Source organism: Cyanistes caeruleus, chromosome 4, assembly GCF_971803275.1.
Source record: "Cyanistes caeruleus chromosome 4, bCyaCae1.hap1.1, whole genome shotgun sequence".
Classification (NCBI taxonomy): domain Eukaryota; kingdom Metazoa; phylum Chordata; class Aves; order Passeriformes; family Paridae; genus Cyanistes; species Cyanistes caeruleus.
The window spans coordinates 4,056,750-4,076,275 of NC_141704.1; the positions used below are offsets into that span (position 1 = coordinate 4,056,750).

Sequence of the window (19,526 nt, forward strand, 5' to 3'; positions counted from 1 at the left end):
CCTCTTAGAGCTGTGACTGTTGTGAATGTTTTATCTCTTCAATTAAATATTGATTTGCTTTGCTTTTGGAGTTGTGGCACTTGTATTTTCCTCTGAAAACTAGTCATCACCCCCCTCCTTCTCCCAAGTAGGAAGTTAATTCCTTTCCTTGCCAGGCAAGGATCCATTCCCAGGACACGTTATCCTCATTATCAGTCCCAAAGGTGTTAAACATGAATGCCTGGGCTCAGTGTCACAGCACTTCCTAGATTCTCCCTGTTATAAATTTAACCTGTCTTGAAACAGGTTACACATCCCACAGATGACTGGGATCTACCACAGAGACCCTGACCTTGCAGAAGAAGCTCCTACTGAGCAGGTCCTAGCCTTACACTGAGCAGTGCTTTGTGCCACTAAATCCTGGGGCTGAGCAGGGACTGGGAACATCATAACAAAACCCTGAACAAGCAGCCATGAGGCAGTGCTGCTCTGAATTTGAGCTAAGAGATATCAATCACGTCTCAGGAATGGATTGAGTAGGTTGGACAGAGAAGACAAACTTCCATTGTTTCTTTCTATGCCTTGTGTGTGCTTTGGTGTTAAGGCTGTTGGTTGTGGCTCTGGGAAGCTAAACAGTTGGTGGTTGTTGGCATGTAGAGCCATGAAAATATGTGTATTATTTAATTGGTTTTGGTTTGGAGTCACAAGTGAGATTTTGGGTGGTGCTCTGTGCTTCCCCTGTGAACTGCAGAACCACCAGTGTTGACACCACTTAAGAGTAACTGGGGGCAAAGAAGTGAATGGCAGCGTGTTTATCCTCCAAAACTAGTGTTCCTTGAGTTGGCTTTGATCTAGGCTAGCTGCAGCACAATGCTTCATGGTCCAAGAGGTTCAGATAACACATCAGCGTGGGCACCTTACCCTGGCTGTAGGTGCAGCCTTAGCCCAGGGTACCAGGATGCAGATTTTACCAGCAGATTTTACCTCAATGAGTCTTGGATGCCATAATCCTCAAATACACCATCCCATCCCCAGATTGATGTTGGGAAAGTAGATTAAATTTCTGGAGACATTTCTTGTGTGATTAATCTGAAGATCCCTTCCCTCAGCACCACTTCATGTCACAGGTGGACCCCAGCAGGATGAAGCCCTTCACTAAGTATTTCAGTAAAGCATTCTCAGCCTGTGGAAGAAAGTGTCAGATCCTTGTCTTACCTTGGTCTGGAACGTGCAGAAGACGTGAGTGAGGAATGGATGCTCCCAAGCCAAGGAGAGGACTCTCTTCTCCACCATTGTACACTCAACATCATCATCCATCAGCACCACATCCTTCTTCAGGGCTTTCACAGCAAAATACTGGTCTGTGCTCTTCAGCTCGGCCAGGAACACCTAAAATAGAAACAGCTGCTCAGAAAGAGGGATTATCTCCTCTCAGAACAGCCATGTGAGCGTGGGAGCTGAGCTCCTGGGAATTCACTGGGGTACACCTTAAAAACCTTGATCCTTAAGGCTCCATTCTGCCATTGAAGACTTTGGGTTTGCTCCCCAGACCCAGAATAGTTTTATGAACTCCTGGAGAAGGACGAGAAGTTCTTGGCAACTACAGGAGCAGGGTCCTCCATGCTTGGATGGACAGGACATGCCAGAGAGCCAAACACCTCTGATAACAAAAACCATCTTCATGCAAATGCTCCTGAGATACATTTCCTGTGTTCTGACTTCAAATAACAAAACACAGATTATTGCTTTGTCAGCATTTGAAATGCAAATACCCTGCACCAGATCTTCAGCAGCTGGAAAATAATGTCCACCAGTATCTAGACTGGTTTTATATAAGATGTCTTTCTCTCCTTCCTCCCAGTTTTCAGGTCTGAACACACAGGCTGGGTCTCCCATGCTTTTGCAGGAGTTCTCTGAAAATGGGAAAACACATCCCAGAGGAGTTATGACCTCTGTCTATTTTTATAGACAGGGAAAATGAGCCCTGGAGCAGCAAAGAGTTTTCTAGAGACCACAGAGCAAAGAGATCTCTGCTGGAAGGCAGTGACAGCCCTGATCTTCACACTAACAGCCCGCTGACCCTGTTTCTATAGACTGAATAAATGTATAAGATTCATCAAAGAGGTCTTTGAAGTTCTCTACCAGACGTTATTTACTGAGTAAGCTCGGACACGTTTTAGCCCTGACAAAAGTTTTATTTACCCTTTTGGCTACTGCTGCATTTCACTTTGTAGCACCAGACAGAGAGTAGAGCCTAGAGCCTCCCTCTGTCTCTGCACTGAATGACCAGAAATGCTCACAGTGCTGATGCTGCAGGCACCCTTTTTACCCTGATGTTTGTGCTGGGCACTGCTCTCCTGGGGAAACTGGGGAATGTGCTGCATTTGTGACCTGTGCTGTGACTCCCAAGGAGCAGATAGGCAATGCCAGATCATGTACAGAGGTGGTAGTGGGAGATATCCTCATGGATCTTCCCCTCAACCTCCAAGGATCACCCAGAGCTGGAGAGACTCCTTGGGCACTGAGATCTGCACATCTTGTCCCCTCTATGGGGAAGTGAATCTCGCTCCAAGCAAATGAGGGCACCAGGAGTGACACCAACACAGGAAACCTGTGGGTGAGTTTTTGTTGCAGAAAGGCATGAAATGGCCCATCTTCTCCACACCCACAATGTGCACTTTAGAGAGATGCAGAAGCTTGCAGACTTGGAGAGTCTATGCAGCATGAGGGCTAAAACAAGGTACAGAATGTTCTTCAATGTAATTCAAGACTTGAATAGATGAACACCTGAGCAACCTCATCTCATAGACCTATTTTGAGGAATGTTTAGATTAGAAGACCTCCAGAGATGCTTTCCTTCCAATAAAAATGCTTCTATTATATCTGAGCTCTTGGTTTCAGGATCATCTGGAATGTGGGTTTGGGAAATTCTGGTTTAGCTGTGAGATGCCTCAGCTCTGGTTCCCATGCAAACTGTGGACATAACAAGTAGACACAACACTTTCTAGTAGAAAGTTTCTATGTCCACTGAGTTGGAACTAGATGGTCTTTAAGGTCCCCTTCAACTCAAAGCATTCTATGATTCTATTACTTTCAAGTATGAAAGGCCAACACAGGAAATATTCCACCAGCTGAAGAACTGGCTGCAGCAATTGCTCCAGATCATTTAGCAGGCAAAAAGCAGCCCTTTGTCAAGGCACAGTTTCCCCCTTGGAAAGGTGTGGGATGCGAGCAATGTGATCCATACTCCTTCTTGTTATTGGCTGTGAAAATACAACGTGGAGTCCCTCTGAAATCACTTCTCACAGCCTTGTGCTGGCACTGAGTAACATGAGTCCCCTCGCAGGGGATAGCTGCAGCAGGGAAGAACAATCCACAATTCATCAGGATTAATGAATCCACTGAAAACAGAACATTCTTGTTTCAAAATCACAAATTCTTGGCTGTTGCAAAATTTTCTTTGGGCTCCAGCACAGATCAGAGCTGCGAAAGAGCAGTTACTGTTCCCAGCTGGGGACCTGCTGCTCTGGAGAGCAGAGGTGATCCACACTCAGCTTCTCAGCTCATGATGCCACCTCCCTGTGAAGAGGGACAGCATAGACACCTTTCCCACCAGCTCTCTGGGGACATCCAGGATCCATCAACCTGCACAGAAGGGGAAGTTGAAGCCCTACCTGGGGCATTCCTGTCCTGTCATGGATAGTCATGAGAGAGCAACTAATGGGACAGGGAGAAGGACAAGGTGAGGAGAAGATGGAGTTCAGGATTCAGCCAGAGCAAGGATTTTATGAAGACTTGGAGAATTATCAGCCATTGTGTGGCAGCAGGACTGAGGCAGTGACCTGTACTGGGCACTGGAGAGGCCACACCTCATATCCTGTATTCAGTTTTGGGTCTATCACTACAAGAAAGACACTGAGGTGCTGGAGTGTGTCCAGGGAAGGGAATGGAGCTGGGGAAGGGGCTGGAGTACCAGGAGCAGCTGAGGGAGCTGGGAAAGTGGCTCATCCTGGAGAAAAGAAAGCTCAGGAGGGACCTTGTGGCTCTGCAAAACTCCCTGACAGGAGGGGACAGCAGGGAGGGGTCAGGCCCTGCTCCCAGGGAACAGGGGCAGGACAAGACAAAATGGCCTCAAGTTGTTCCAAGGGAGGTTGAGATGGGATATTAGAAAAATTTTCTTTGCTAGGAGAGTGATCAGGCATTGGATGGGGCTGACTAGGGAAATGGTGGAGTCACCTTCCCTGAAAGTGTTCAGAAAACACATGGATGTGGCACTTGGGGACACAGTATAGTGGTGGACTTGGCAGTGCTGGCTTAGCAGTTGGATGCAATAACCTTAGAGGTCTTTTCCAACCTAAATGATTCCATGCTTTTTCCTAAGTGTCCCTTCAAACCAGATGTTATTTAGTGCCACACAAAGCAACATGTGAAAGCACACAGTAGTGTCCCAGTCCCAGTGCTTACCTTGCCAAAACTGCCCTTCCCCAGCATCTTGTGCAGGACAAAATCTTCAATGGTCAGTTTTAACTGCACTTGGTGCTCCTGCTGTTCCTGGGACTGTCCTCCCAAGTCTGACTCTATGAGAGACTCCCCCTTCACTGTGCCCTCCACTGGAGTCTCCCAGGAGATGCCTTGTGGCTCTGCAACACACATCAAAGCACACACATAAACCCCTGGACAGGAGCAGAAAATTCCCAGAATATTCACAGGTTTTCTGCTTAGAGGTTTAAAAGGGTATTTCAATCAAATGGAAGTGTGGTGGCCATCTCTAAGTAGACTGGCTCTGCTCCCACACTGTTTTCTCTCCAGAGGAAGCTTTACTCCAGTGGAAACTGCATCTTCTTCAGTAGCTTTTTTAAAATTTACAAATCACTTTATAAACTCCTTTATCTGTCTTTCTGTTTTGTGGCACCAAATCCTTAATTTCTGGCCACCTGTCTTCGCCAGTCCTTGCTGCTTGCCATTACAATGTGGTTCCATTTCTTCAAGGTCTTTTCAAAACCCTAGGCAAAGCTAGATGAAAAGGTGGGATGGCATTCTGGATGTGAAGCATTCCAGAGCAACCATTCCAGCCATCCTGGAGTAGAATCACTCAGAGTTTTTTCAATACTCCACTAGCCTGGATTTATAAGAACTTGTAAGAGACTTTGTCCCCCACTGGATCTATCCCATTGCTGTAACTGTTCTAAACCACAGAACACTACCCAGGAGACAAACAGTGAACATGTGAAACAGTTGTGAAGCCACCTGAGGCTTTACTGTTTCACACCAGCATAGTCAATTCTACTTGTTGAACAGAACAAAAAGAAACAGAGATGGGGACATCATTTATTTCTCCTTGGGGTCCAAAGGAGACAGTCTCTCATGTACCCTCCTACACATCTGTTCTTGTAGCATAGAGAGCTGTGACACCTAGATCAGCTCCTGGGTGAGTGGAGGTCTATCAGTGATTTTCAAAGCTACCAGAAGTCAACCTCCACCCAAAAATATGAAATCAGAAAGAAAATTTTCCATGGTGATCAGAAGAATTCCAAATATTCTGTTTAGAGATCAGTAATAAATTCCCCGCTCCCCTCCAACTAACCACGTACCAACCAAACAACAATAAAGCTGCTGCTCCATATTACCAGGAGGAATTACCTTTTTTTGTGGATGCTGGCAAGGCCTGAAGTGGTGTCACATCCTTCACAGGGACAGGGAAGCCGATTTCCAGAGGTCCATCCCTGGAGATCTGTTCACTGTCACGCTGGCAGCGAGCCTGGGGCACAAAAAGCAGCAAATTTTTGAGCTGAAAGTCTCGTGCTGAGCTTATGAACAATACCATGACTTCTTGAGCGTGACTCACAAAAACCAAGATCTAGAAGAGGTCTTTGCTTATGAGAAAAGCAACTAAAAATCCTTAAACCATTTACCTGCTGAGTGCTCTCTATCATTGCCAGAGCTTCAGCCATTAGTTTCTGGTTCACTCCACAAAGATTTGCTACTTTTGTCTGGCACTTGTGGTGGACGTTCATGCCACACTCTGAAAGAAAGAACATGAGGTGTCAGGACAGTGAAGGCTGTAAAGGGTTGGGTGGGAGCAAGTGCTGCTGTTGGTCAGGGGCAGAGATCAGCCACCTTTAGAGTTATTGAAATGGCACTCAGGTGATTTTTTGGTTCCCTATGGAGACTAGTTTTGTATTTTCTTCTGGCCAGAGGTTGCATTTCCACATCCATCAGCATTTGCAAGCACAGGCTACCAAAACTACAAGCCATTACCTCAGAGATAAACTGTAATCACAGAATAGGATTCTCCCATTGGTTTAGGATTATGAAGACAGTGAAATATCTTGTGCCTGATAGGGGAAATAGAGCTTGCAAGTTCATACTGAGAGTGATTTGGGAAGATCAGCAGTGTCACTGTGATGTTCTTTGTCTCTCTGGGAAGCAACTCATCGTCCTTTTGGATCAAATATCTCACAGTATATGGACAGTTGTCCTCACTCTTGAAGAATGATCCTCCTTAAAGGACAGTCCTGTAGACCACTCCTTCACCCTCCTGGGTGCCACCTCATACTGGTATTGCAGAGAAGAGCAATAAATGAGATTTGGATTTTCAGACTGCCACCCTCCAGAGACAACAAAGGGTCTCTCATGAGTGCCATGCTCAGCTGGTGCCACCTTTTCCAGGGACTCACCATCACACTTCAGCCCCTGCCGTGCCAGGCCCCAGAGGAGGGTGCCACAGTGCTCACAGAAGGTGGGGCTCTTGTAGTTGTAGACTTTGAAGCGGTGAGGCATGTCTATCTTGAACCTCTCCTTGTGGAACTGCAAGACAAAAGCCAGGCTGAAAACCCTCATTTCCACCTCAGCTCCACGTGGAAAACCAAACGTGTGCCACAAATGTTGGTTTGTCCACTGCCCTCTTATCCTCGGGTATGACTGCCAGTCAGAAACTGTCTATCAGGCACACAAACCCAAATTTTGATATATAGTAACTGCAGTTCAGAGGGAATTGGGTCATTTCCTCCCTGGCCTTGACCAAAGGACTGCTTGTGCTTCATTCACATACCCAGGCTCCCCTAATCCTCAATGGGAAAACATTGATACTTTTAAACATTATTCACCTCATCCTGCAATGGATATCTACATTTGTTATCATGAATCACTCCTTGGAAGAGCCTGTTGTAATTCTTTTAGTACAAAAGGTGATGACAAAGTTGGTTACATCTACCCTGGAGATGTCAGAAGAGAAGTGAGAGCAATCTCATCTATAAAAACTGTAGAAGGAGAACAGGGTGGGACTGAGAGTGAACAGAACCTGTAGGACACAAAGTAAAGGAAATAGTCCTATCAGGAGTTTAAGGTCTGTTTTTGCCTACCAAAAAGAAAAGTTTAGAATAAACTGACATGAGAAAAATAAAGCAAATAATAGCAAAGTTATCAGATCTCTCACTGACTGTTTCAGATAACACAGAATGGGATGTTTAAGCATAAATCTGAAAATCTGATGTCCAGCCTAACACTGGATAGTGAAGAGTTTTCTCCAGTAAATCTCCACCTTGTGTCCATGACTTTCCTCTGAGTTATACTTTATGAATTAGAAAAATGTCAGTTCTGATTCAGCAACTGCTTATTTTGCAGCTGCATTTGAGTAAATCTTAAGTAGGAGGTAATGAAATCACAGGAAACATAAAAAGCACAGGGCACAGATCAGATCACAGAGTCCTTAGCTCAGAAGGACCTTTTTGCTTCATCAGAAGTTGCTTTGCAGTGATGTAGGAGAGATCTGAATGACACTCAAGTTTTTTTAAAAAGGAATCATAATAATAAAATAAAATAACAGCAATAATAATAATAGTAATAGCACCACCTACCATTGTTTCTCTGCTATTGATTGCTGATCCTGTACACTTGGCTATTACTTTGTCAATGCACTTCTTATGAATGGCAGCGTTACATTCTGCAACAGCAAGTGTGTCATGGTGTTAATAAAGAAATTCCGTAAGAAAAGATGAAGTAAATAATGACAATAAAAAACAAAAACTTTCTTACGTCTGCATTGATAGCCTTGTTTATTCAGACCCCTGAAATGAATAGAGCAGTGGTTAGATGAGTTGTCTGACAGCCTCAGTAGAATAAAGGAGAGCAATAATTATCAAAGAAAGAGAACAAAATCACTTTGCTTTCTATCACTCTTTGTAGAGATTATTTAATTTCATTATCTTCATTCAATCTAATGGTGGAGTGATTCTCTGTGGTTCTCATAGCCTTTTCAGCACACATTCACGTCCTGAATTTCACGATATCCTAATAGCAAACTGGACTGATAAGAAATGCCTGTGCATTTCTCCAAACTCAAAAATATTGGTACACAATAAATTAAAAAGTGAGGGGAATTGTCACTGTTGGAATTGCAGCTGCAAACCACATCCTTTAAGTGATGCAATAACTCTACACTTAAGATGCCAAGGGTCTTACAGGAGGAGCACAGATATTCATCAGGGAATCATGGAATCTTTTGGGTTGGAAAAGACCTTTAAAGTCATCGAGTCCAACCATTAACCCAGATCTGCCATATCCAACACTAAATCACATTCCCAAGTGCCAGACTGACACCAGAACTGCTTCCTAGGGCTGCAAGAAGAAGCACAGATCCTTTTCTATTTACCACACAAACTCGTGGCACACTGAGCAGAAAGTGGGTTGTGGAAAGAAGGTGGCTGTAAACTCATGACACTTGACGTTGTGGATTTTGGCCTGTTTGATGGCTCCCCTGCGCTGGTGCAAGGAGAAGAAGCCTTCAGTCTCGCAGTCAGCCAGGTCCTTCGCATCTGGGAGGAGAAAAAAGATAGTTAAGTGCACATTGTCCTGATCAGGCACCTTGAGAAAATGCAGTTGCCCAAATACAACATGACTGAAGCTGATGATTCACTCACAGTAATGAATACTCAAAGAAATACCATTTTATGAAACCCACAAAAGTCTCATTTGGATGGTTTTTATCCACCATTCCTACACTAAAATGACTTTAGATTTGAGTGTCTGAGCTCCCTTGACTATTAATAATGCTGCTTTTGGAACGCAGAATGAAAATTTCCCAAGGAGAGGTAATTTAAACATAAAATTCTAACTTTGTATGGCACTGAAGAAGCACACCCTAAAAAGGATGAAATTACATAAAAATTAATTATTACTGATATATGGGCACAAACACACTTGTGTGATATATATATATATATATATATATATATATATATATATAACAGAATCCTTTCTGTGTGCACATACATGTGTCACTAAGCAGATATTTATGTCCCTAGGATATTCTCCTTGTTATGTTTCCATGCCAACACTTACTTTGCTGTTTGCTGTGCCATTGCTGTTATTCACAGTTATTTAAACTTTTTGGGACAGCAAACAAACCAATTCTGACTTCACGTGCTACATGCACTCGTGCCAACAAATCTGATATTCATGCAGGAAAACGGTGTCTGTTTCACTCCTGCACTGCACAGTGAGTCACACAGGTGACCTGTGGGAACTGGCCCCCTGTGTGATCTGATGCTGATCTTGATATTTGTAATTGAAGCACAGCTTGCATTTTCTGTGCTTTGGCCTCTGTAACACCTTATAACATACAAACAGCAGTCCAATCTATATTAAAGGTAGGGATAGTTAAGAAAATATCAGCATGGCCATGGCTGCTTTCAGTGCTTCTCTGTTTCTATAAACAGAAGAGCCTTCCAGATGTCTGCATCTCACAGCTTCACCCTGCACCTGAGGATATGAGAATTTTTGCAACAAAGATGGGAGAATAAGACCAAGCATTTGAATTAAACCCGTTCTCTTCAACAAAGCAGAATGCAGCCCTTTAGACAAGAAATTTTCCCTAACAGCCCTAACCTTCCCCTGGCCCAGCCTGAGGCTGTTCCCTCTCCTCCTGTCCCCTGGAAGCAGAGCCTGACCCCCGGCTGTCCCCTCCTGTCAGGGAGTTGTGCAGAGCCACAGGGTCCCCCAATCCCTCTTTTCTCCAGGCTGAGCCCCTTCCCCAGCTCCCTCAACCCCTCCTGGTGCTCCAGACCTTTCCTCAGCTCCATTCCCTTCTCTGGACATGCTCCAGCACCTCCATGTATTTCTTGTGGTACATTAAGCAGAATGATTTCAGAGAGAGCTAGCTGCTTCTGTATCTCTTCTGTCTTGTTTAGCATAATGGGAATATCTGCCATTTAATGGTAAACCAGCCAAAAAATCTGCCTTGCAAATCTCAGAAGAATAGTCACCATGCAATAAAAATTACTTTTCAGGAGTTTTCTTTTCAAACAGTTGTGTTTGTTCTTATGGATCAGTCAGTAATAACATAGGCACTGCTTTTAGTGAAGAAACCATGTCTGCCCCACAGCCCAAAAATCACAGCTATAAATTAACAAACAGAATCACTTGCCACTTATTTCCAGGAAGTATCTTGCATTCATCAGCATTCGCCCTTGAGGCTTCAGTTCTAGCTGGTTGAGATAAGTGAAAAATAAGAAAAAAAGTCCATTAAACAGTCATTCAGAGAAGGAAAAATCATTTCAGATGACTTTCAAGCGATCTCCTTTTCCCAGTGGGAGCTGATGAATAGCAATGAATGCTAATTTTCAGGTTGCTCATACCCATGTGAGGCAACAAGGCAGGGTAGGAGCAACTACAGAGAGAGGAGGGCTGATCACCTCATATCAAACACTCAGAGCAGCATGATAGGAGAGATGAATGTGATTAAACCACAGAAGATGTAGGCAGCTTTTTAGACACCAAATTAGGACCAGCACTATCTATAGAGAACACTTGTTCCCAATGGATTCTGTAAGGGGAAAGTGGGAGAAGTTCAAAAACCCCAGCCAGTTTCAGACAGGTGATGCTGAAATTTTTTAGGCACTCAGTTCTGCAAGCCTAACTTCTTTACAGTCAACCTGAGGGATGCTACAAGCTTATTCAGGCACTTTCTGGGACTTGGCAATTCCCACCTGCCTGACTTATCATCCATAAGTACCTTTGCAAATCTGAATCCACCGGATTATGCATAATCTGGATGCTACAGTTTAAAGATTTCTGCCAAGATCTTTCTTGCTTGGACTACCAGGGAACACAGCTTTGCACTTAGCATTCTTGTGAAGAATGTTCAAATTTACGCCACCATAACTTCAGTGATTTTTAAGGAGTTGCTCTGACATAACTCTGAACTCAGGCAGCTGTGAATCAGCTACTTGATATTAGATAAAATTTTTAAAGCTGTTGCCCCAGAGAATATAAAATGACTCATGTTCAGCCAGTCATACTAGCACTTATTCCCAGTGGGTTTCCTCAGCAAAGATTAATACGTGGGCACAGCTCACCTGAAGCAGGATCCTCACTAGCATAGGGTAGGTTTCAATTAAAATAAAAGTGCCAAGCTCTTCTCCTCTGACAAGTCTCTTCCTCAAATCACACCCAAGTAGTCTGAAAACATTATTCCAGCCAGTCCCCACTGGTGACAGCCATAGCCTGGCATGGGCACAAGAACACATGCCCTTACCCTGCAGCAGCTCCCCAGCACATCCTGCAGGAGGAGAGAGTGATGCTCACCCATATCTCTGTCTTCCCATTGCTCTTTTTGCACCTCTCTGCCAGCACCTTGAGCTCCACTGTGGTTTCCGAGACCATTTCAGCACTTTTGTCCTTGACCACAATGTGCATGACCCGGCCATTGTTAATGTGGGCATCAAAAGTGCTGTTCCAGGGTGGGTACATGGTGGGCTTCTTCTGCACGTACACTTGGCCATTCTCTGTCGAGAAGGAGAGTACAAATCCATGCAGTGAGGGTGGTTCATGAGACCAAATACAGATACTTACCCTAAAGAAAGTAATTTCCATCAGTTCTGTTGAGGAGATCTCTAATGCTGAATCCAACACCATAAATACCCACTTCTAATCAGGTAAACTCCATCCCAGACCACTCCCTTGTTTATCATTGTGATAGATTAACATTTAAGAAAACAAAGAGAAACACCTAAGGAAGTTAAAGCTGCTGGAGTCTGGTAGGAGTTTTCTCCCAGCCAACAACTAGCCACTTCTAAGAAGTGACAGCAGATTTGACCATTGAAAAGTGAGATCAACCTATGAACACCACCTTAAGCCCTAAGCCTGGGAATTTGTCTCTTTGTTTCCTGGCTGTGAAAGGTAACTGAGCTTTAGCTGGCTTCCCGTTCCCTGCCCAGGCCATGTGGCCTGGGCCGGGGCTGGGCTGGGCCTGCTGTGGCTCCCGGCCCGGAGATGGGGCCTGCGGGGCTTGCCCCAGGCCCAGGCCGAGCCAGGCCGGTGCCGGCCAGTCCCTGGCTCAGCTGCAGATTTTGCTGTGACTCAATTCACCAGAGACTGCCAAGTAAAGAAAGAAAAACGCTCTTGACCTGCGGTGGGCTGAGGTAGTGACCACACTCTCCAGAGCAGCCATGAACAATCTTCCATTGCAGATAGCTCCAGACGCTGCTCCGGCAGAGATCACAGAACCATCTACAAAGCCTGAGCAAGATTTTAACTCTTTCACTACCCAGATGAGACTTGCAGATTAATCCTTTTTTTTCCATAGAGAGAAAGAGAGAGTAATCAACATGTAAAGAGACTTTATAAACTATCAGAGACAGTAAAGAAAGAAATTAAGCTTCAGAAGAGGTAGAGAATAAGGAGATGCTTTAATAAGCTGAAATATTTTTCTGTTAAAGCTATGGAAATGGACAATAGTGTTCTGAAAAAACTCCTTTAATTCATGACAGAGCATACTGGGAGGAATAGAGTAGTTCAAAGTGTGGATTTTGAGCAAAAAGTAAAGTGATTGTGATACACTGAAGTGCTGGAACAGAGAGAAGTTGAAGATTTGTACCTTTGTAGAGGCAAAGAGAAAACTTCTGCTTCCAGGGAGGCTCACAGAGACAGAAGAAGAGAACTTTTGCCTTTGAATAACTCATCCTTAAAAAATTACATCCCTAGACTCATTTGACCCATAACACACCTCAGAGTGATGTGAAATGGGAGGAGACTACTGATGGAAGATTTTTCCGGGCAGCTGGCATCAGAGAAATAGAAAGCTATAACAGAAATAGTTTTCTTGTGAGAAACTCCATAGATTAGCAGAATAAGACTTCTGTTTCTCTACAAAAACTGATGGAAAGACTATAGTAAGAATTGAGACTCTTGTAAACACCAAAGTTTTTTTGTCTCTATGTTGTCATGTGAAAAAGAGAATGGTTGGGTAGTGAGGGGAAAAAGGATTTTCTGGAAGTTTTATTCTGGTTTTCTTATTCTTGTAGTTTTGTTAATAAACTTTCTTTATTCCTTTTGAGTTTTAAGCCTGTTTTGGTCTTGTTCTAATCCATATCTCACAGCAAAAAATAAGTAAGTTTTCTAATGATTTTTTAGCTGCTGCTTTAAAACCACAACATTTATCTGTCCCAAGGCACTGCAAAATGACAGATGTGCTTCAAATCCCCCAAAAGCTGGGTGCACTTTGGGATTAATGTCCAGTCCAGTAGCCAGCTAAGGGATGTTAAAACATGAACTGTCCTGAAGACCTGTAACCATCCCTCAGGGATGTAGAGTTTTCAATGAAACAAACTCTCCCTAATGCTTTAATTCCTCTTCCTTCACAGCATCTTAATATGGTGATAGGTAAAAAAATGGATATCTCTGAAGTTTGCAGAAGATTCTTTGTAACTGGGTCTCTCTGAAGAGTCTCAGCCAGATTTATTTATCTCACAGAGCCAGGTTTACTTCATACAGTAAAAACCTTAGTTAAGGTAAATTCTATATCACAGTTACCCTCTGCAAATGCCCAACCCATCAAATGCTGAAGCTGAAGGAATAAAAAAAAAGCAGCAACCTGTGATCCCTGTCTAAAGACCCTGCTTCTATTTCCAATAATCCCAGATGGAAAATAACATGCAGCTGATAGCCTGGAATGTGACATGTGCTGAAGAAAATCTTTCCCTAAATGAGAGGACTAATTCACAAAATATCAGAGACAAAAATGAGACATGAACTTTCCAGCATCCCAGGAAACAGAAGTCTCAGTAAAGGACCATTATTTCTTTAATGCATCAGTGAAAAAGCCACAGATGTGAGACACAGTACTTGCAAAACAAGTGCTTTCATTTGCCTTGCACTCCAGGACACCAGACTTAAATAAACAAACCCTGGAATGTGAATGAGCTGCCCGATAGATGGGATCAGACAGTCACCCCTGATGCGTCCCCGCTGACGGCTGTGGAATTCTGCCAGGGATTAATCCAACCCCGGGTTCCTGAAAAATGAAATAGCAACTGTCTTTCCTGGGGAGCATCTTCCACTGTAGCTGGGAGCGCTTTTCCTGGAGGCTTTGCTGAGTTCAAACCCAGAGCAGGATCCTTCATGAAGCAAATGTCACCAAGGCAGGTGGCAAAATGGCACTCGGCCAGGTGGCTTGTGAAGGCAGAAGCCACTTTTAAAGGGCAGACTCTTTTTATATCTCAGAGGCACATATAAGTTCTGAAATATTTTGTCGTCAGTTATAAATTACTGTAAGACCTCCAACTGTATGGAGGTATGTTTTGTTTTTTGGAGTTTCTTTTGTTGGTTTTTTTGGTTTGGCTTTTTTTTCAGATTGTATTATAATGTGCCAGGGTCTCTTTTACAAAATAAACATGTAAAAGGCTGCCCAAGATCTATCCAGAACTTCTGAAATTCTTCACTGTGGTTTTGCTGTGACATCCTTGTGCCCACAGAGGATGTTCATAACTCCCGGATCCCTGGGGACTTCTGTCCCAATAACATTGTCACTATGGCTGGTTGACAAGGGACAGCCTTTGGCATGAACCCAAAGTCAAACTCCCTGATTTTGGAAACCATATACATTTATCATCTGCCATTGTTCTGTTTGCAAAATCCCAACCAACAAAAAACAAAACCAAAAAACCTCACGCTTTGCCAGTGCTAAACATAGAACCACAGAATGGTTCATTTTGTAAGGGACCTTAAAAGCCATCCAGTTCCACCTCCCTGACACGGGCAGGGACAACTTCCACTATCCCAGGTTGCTCCAAGCCCTGTCCAACCTGGCCTTGGACACTTAGGCATGTCCTGCCCTGCTCAGCAGTCATTTCTGCTATGAAAAACTTCTTCATGGCCAAGTGTCAGAGCACAAGGCTGGTGGTCAGGATGATTTGCATCTCTCTCCAGCTGTGCAGCTGGTCTACTCCTACTCCTTGGTCATGCCAAATTTTTAGCCTATATATATATATATATATATATATATATATATATATATATATATATATATATATATATTTTTTTTTTTTTTTTTTTAATCCCATTACAACTGAGTAGTAAGTGCTTGGTCAAACCAGGGAGCTGGAGAGCAAATTATGACCAAAAGAATAATAATCATGAAGCAGGGATAAGACACAATTTAGTGGTGGGACTGGCAGTGTTGGATTAACAGCTGGACTTGATGTTCTTGGAGGTCTTGCCCACTCTTAATGATTCCATGATTCTACCTCAAATATATTTAGCTAATATTTGTCTGGAGACCTTTTGCCTTCTTGAAGCCTGTTAAGAGCATGACAGCTCCTTGGGATGGTGACGCTGAGAGCGTTCCTGGCATTTAGAGCCAGGCTCATCTCCCTGCAGGTCAGACACAGACCTCAGAGTGGTCTGTGCTGCATTGGGCTTTTCCAGGTGTGATTCACCACACTCACCTAGGGCTGGGATGGCTCACGCATCAGCACCTGGGAATTACAGGGAGGATGGATTCTGTGGTGGCCTCACTTTTCTCACCCTTAAGGTAAAGTTTGCCATCCACACATTTAAACACCCTCCAGCAGCAGCAGATTAACACCTCCCACGGGTCTTCAGCCCACCCTAGGAGGGGAGTCAGAGGTGAATCAGTCCCAGGAGGTTCACTGATGAGATGAGTCCCTCTGGCTGTCCCACCATGCTCTGAGCCAGCACCAGATGAAATTACATCCCAGCAAACAGAAATCTCCTCATAGCAGAAAGTCACTTTTCCTACACTCAGCCCTCACTAATGGGGAAAAGTTCCCTCAAACACAATTTTTTATTTATTTTTGGTAGTGGATTTATTAGAATAATAATTAAAATAATTATAATTATTACAGTAATAAATAAAATAACAATAATTATTATTATAATTATGGATATTGACTCTGAGGAGCACAAAAGTAACATCCCCCATAAAATACTTTTGTGCTTGTTGGATACCAGAAAACACTTTCAGCTCTGTGTCAGACAAATAAATATAGGTCTGTTCTGACCAAATTGGTTTTATACACTTTTGAACTGACAGAGATTTCAATTTGAGTTATGGCTTTCAAAAGCCTCATTAAAGCAAACAGCCAAACTCTGCACAGAGCTAAAATAGAACGTATTTTCTGATAAAAGTGAGATCTTAGGGATATCTTGTCATGCAGTATTTTCTTTCCTTTTGAATTTCCTATTCACCACATCTTCCATTATTATTTAAAGTATCATTTAAGGCAAGACAAAGTTCATTGTGATAAATCCTGACTCTTAAACAAAAAATGAACCCTGGTGAAATACTGAACTATTTTAAAATTCTAATTTTTTTAAACTACTTTAACATCCTCTGGGGATTACAGTCATAGGGATTCTCAATAAATAGGGATTTCTGACTGGATTTTATTTTTCAAAGTATCACAGCAGTCAAATTAGAAATTTATCAAAGATTTAAGCTAAATATCAGCCAACAGAGTAATTCTCTAACACTGAAGGTCTTGCTCTTCATGATTCTTCAAAAGCACAACCAGAAAACTTTACATCCTTTCACTGGAATTATTCTCATGCATAAGACATATGATAAATATTTTCCAAAGGAGGACTCATCAGTGTTGTTCCATCAGGATAAATGTGCAACAATCTGTAGATCCAGACACAGCAAACAGCTTTTCAGGAGGTTTCATTTTCCAACCTTTTACACAGCACAGCAATTACACAGAGAAATTAACTCTCTCTGCAGAGACTGGGCTGTTTGAGTGCCTTTTTTTTTAAATAATTATGGAAGTGGATGGGTCTGTCAGTTTCCCCCTGAGAAGGTGATTAACAAAGATGGCCCTGCCAGAATATTTTAGCACACTCAGTTTTCACCTGTCTGGTTTGTACCACTGTCAAACCAACAACTGCTCGTGGAAAGGTGAAACCAAATACAGCTCATCTGCTCTGTCACATGCTGGGGCTTGTAATGCAGCTGATAAAATCCTCAAATTGAAGACACAGATTTGTTTGGCATCATCTTAAAGTCAGATTGCCTTGTAGACCACACCAAATCCAAACTTGCACTGTGCTGGGACCCACAAAAGGCTTCACAAATCTTTTTAACGTGGGGTTAGAAATGGATGATCTTTGAGGTCTCTTCCAAGCCAACCTATTTTATGGTTCATTCTGTCATTTACCAGTGCATTACCCACACACAGGAAATGACAGAAAAGCACAGACATGACTTATAAAAGCCCCCATCCACACTTCACCCCTCCCCACTCACCTGACTCCACGGCTTCTTTAACCATCACAGCACAGTAGGGGTTAATCACCTCCCCCTGGGACGGCAGGTAAGGGCCGCTGTCATAGTTGGACAAACCAATACGCAGGAAGGGAGACATGACAAGTCCTGTGCCAAACAAAAGACAGGCAACACTTGGGAGAGGGTCTAAAAATTGCCCTGGTTTTAGCCAGCCCCTTATCTCCGTCGGACAGCGGGACGCCGGCCGCTAGTTATCCATCCAGCTGGAGCCTCTCTGACTTCCTTCCACCGACTGACCCGGCCCTGCTGGACGTGCCCAAGGTACTGAAACTCAACTGCTGGCTTAACCACAGAGCTGAACTCATCACAGGACTGGAAAAACCCACAGGAGCAGCTCTGAGCACTGATGACTTCACACCGACCGTCGGGAACGAGGATGACAATGCACAGGAGTCACAAATCAGAGCTTTCTTGGCTTGGGATAAACCTCTGCTGTAATTTATGTTGAGTCACATCAAGACTCTGAATGCTATGAGAACAGAGAGAGGTTTGGGAATACTGTTGGAAGCCTGCAAGCTGAATGTGAAACTGTGAAATAACTGTGCACTATTTATATACAGCATGGAAAGGAGCTCAGGCATTCCTGGGTGCTGAACCATATTCACAAGTGAAGCTATAAAGAGAAAGTTCAGCTCATATGAACCACGTTCTATAGACAGTGAAACAAAATACCCCACCAGAAAAAACAGCACTTTGGGATTTATTTTAAGCAGCTGAAAACAGAAACAAATACAGTCAAGGTGCCAGGAAACACTACAAAAACCTTTGACTTGAAACAGTACAAAACTTTCTCTGCCTGGTCTTTCAAAGCCTTCAGAGAGAAGATTTAGTGAAACCAGAAATTATTAACTGCTGCAGCTAGTGCCCATCATTGTACCATCTGGGCCCAAAACTGGGATTTACCACCCAACTTTAGTCTCATCATCTGAGCTTGTCATTCCTGGATTCTCTTCCAATCAATGGGGAGCAAGAGGCACTTTGAACTCAGCTGCAGATGTCTGTCTTGGACCACCAGAGTTAAAAGACATCAGTGCTATCACCAGCTGTTATCTGTCAAATATATTGACAATGACACATTGTTCAAGCACAACAGCAAAAGGATGAATGACTTGTGGTGTGGGATGCAGCCAAGTCTCTTCTGCATTTTACACATAAAAATGATCTTTCTGGAGGGAAGCTTCTTAAGCCTCACATGGAAGAAGTTCCATGTTCTTTGCTGGGAACAGCATTTTCTTACCTGTAAATGGTATTTTCCTGACAGATAAGTTCAGTCTCTAAGAGGGGCTTCTCTTTTCATCACTGTTGTGGACACCATGGAAAGGTTTTTCTCAGCTGAAGAAATAACTGCTCCTCTGGCCAGGCTGACTTCAAAACCTGCCTCTCTGTTCAAGGACACAGGAGGCAAGACCATCAAGGAGAGAGGAAAACTTGAGGAAACAAGAGGAATCCCTTTGCTTGAGTGTCTTCTCTCCTCCCCAGCAGTGTGGAGCAATGAGTTTCCATCAGCCCCTCGTACAAAAGTCTGGGGCTGCTACAAAACCCAGAACAACTTTTCATCAGCGCACGGCCAGGTTGCAGCAGGTTGTTGTTCCACTTGTATCCTGGATCTGATGAGATCTTCTCCTTCCTTCCTGTTTTATAAAACAAACAGCTGCAGTTATTGCTTGGTCTGGAACAACAAATCTTCTGGCTGAGTATTCATAAGCACTGAGCACTCACATTCCAACATTTTCCGACACAGATGGCTCATGAAGCCAACTGTCCATGTTCTCTGACAAAGAATTTGCCTTCCCAGAAGGTTTTCCTGAATTTACTACTCTACATCAGGCCAATTTATATGATAAACAGCATCTGAAGACTCTCATTCCCATTTGAGCTCCTGGATGTGTTAGCCAACAACCAGGCTGAGTTTTCAGGAAAACAGGAAAAAGTCACAAACTGTCTTGGATACTGCACTTAAAAGAGA

The 19,526-nt window shown here is 43.4% G+C and overlaps 1 protein-coding gene across 6 annotated transcripts in view; it reads right to left on the reverse strand.

Moving 5' to 3' along the window:
• Positions 1 to 19,526, reverse strand: part of PRKCQ (protein kinase C theta) — a 52,179-nt gene that overhangs the window by 19,346 nt on the left and 13,307 nt on the right. For 4 of the 6 annotated variants that reach the window (XR_015286055.1, XM_086886434.1, XM_086886435.1 and 1 more), the window contains 12 exons: positions 18,798 to 19,191; positions 17,522 to 17,647; positions 11,563 to 11,762; positions 10,403 to 10,463; positions 8,630 to 8,792; positions 8,014 to 8,045; positions 7,836 to 7,921; positions 6,657 to 6,786; positions 5,892 to 6,001; positions 5,620 to 5,737; positions 4,444 to 4,619; positions 1,195 to 1,368 (listed from right to left, as the gene is read on the reverse strand). Coding sequence is in view for 4 of the 6 variants with exons in the window: in XM_086886434.1 (XP_086742560.1) it covers positions 1,195 to 1,368; positions 4,444 to 4,619; positions 5,620 to 5,737; positions 5,892 to 6,001; positions 6,657 to 6,786; positions 7,836 to 7,921; positions 8,014 to 8,045; positions 8,630 to 8,792; positions 10,403 to 10,463; positions 11,563 to 11,762; positions 17,522 to 17,639 (1,368 nt within the window). In the remaining 2 variants the exon portion in view is untranslated. Of the gene's footprint in view, positions 1 to 1,194; positions 1,369 to 4,443; positions 4,620 to 5,619; positions 5,738 to 5,891; positions 6,002 to 6,656; positions 6,787 to 7,835; positions 7,922 to 8,013; positions 8,046 to 8,629; positions 8,793 to 10,402; positions 10,464 to 11,562; positions 11,763 to 12,106; positions 12,284 to 17,521; positions 17,648 to 18,797; positions 19,192 to 19,526 lie in introns of those variants that run through there. The other 2 variants (XR_015286056.1, XM_086886437.1) reach the window with 1 other exon arrangement.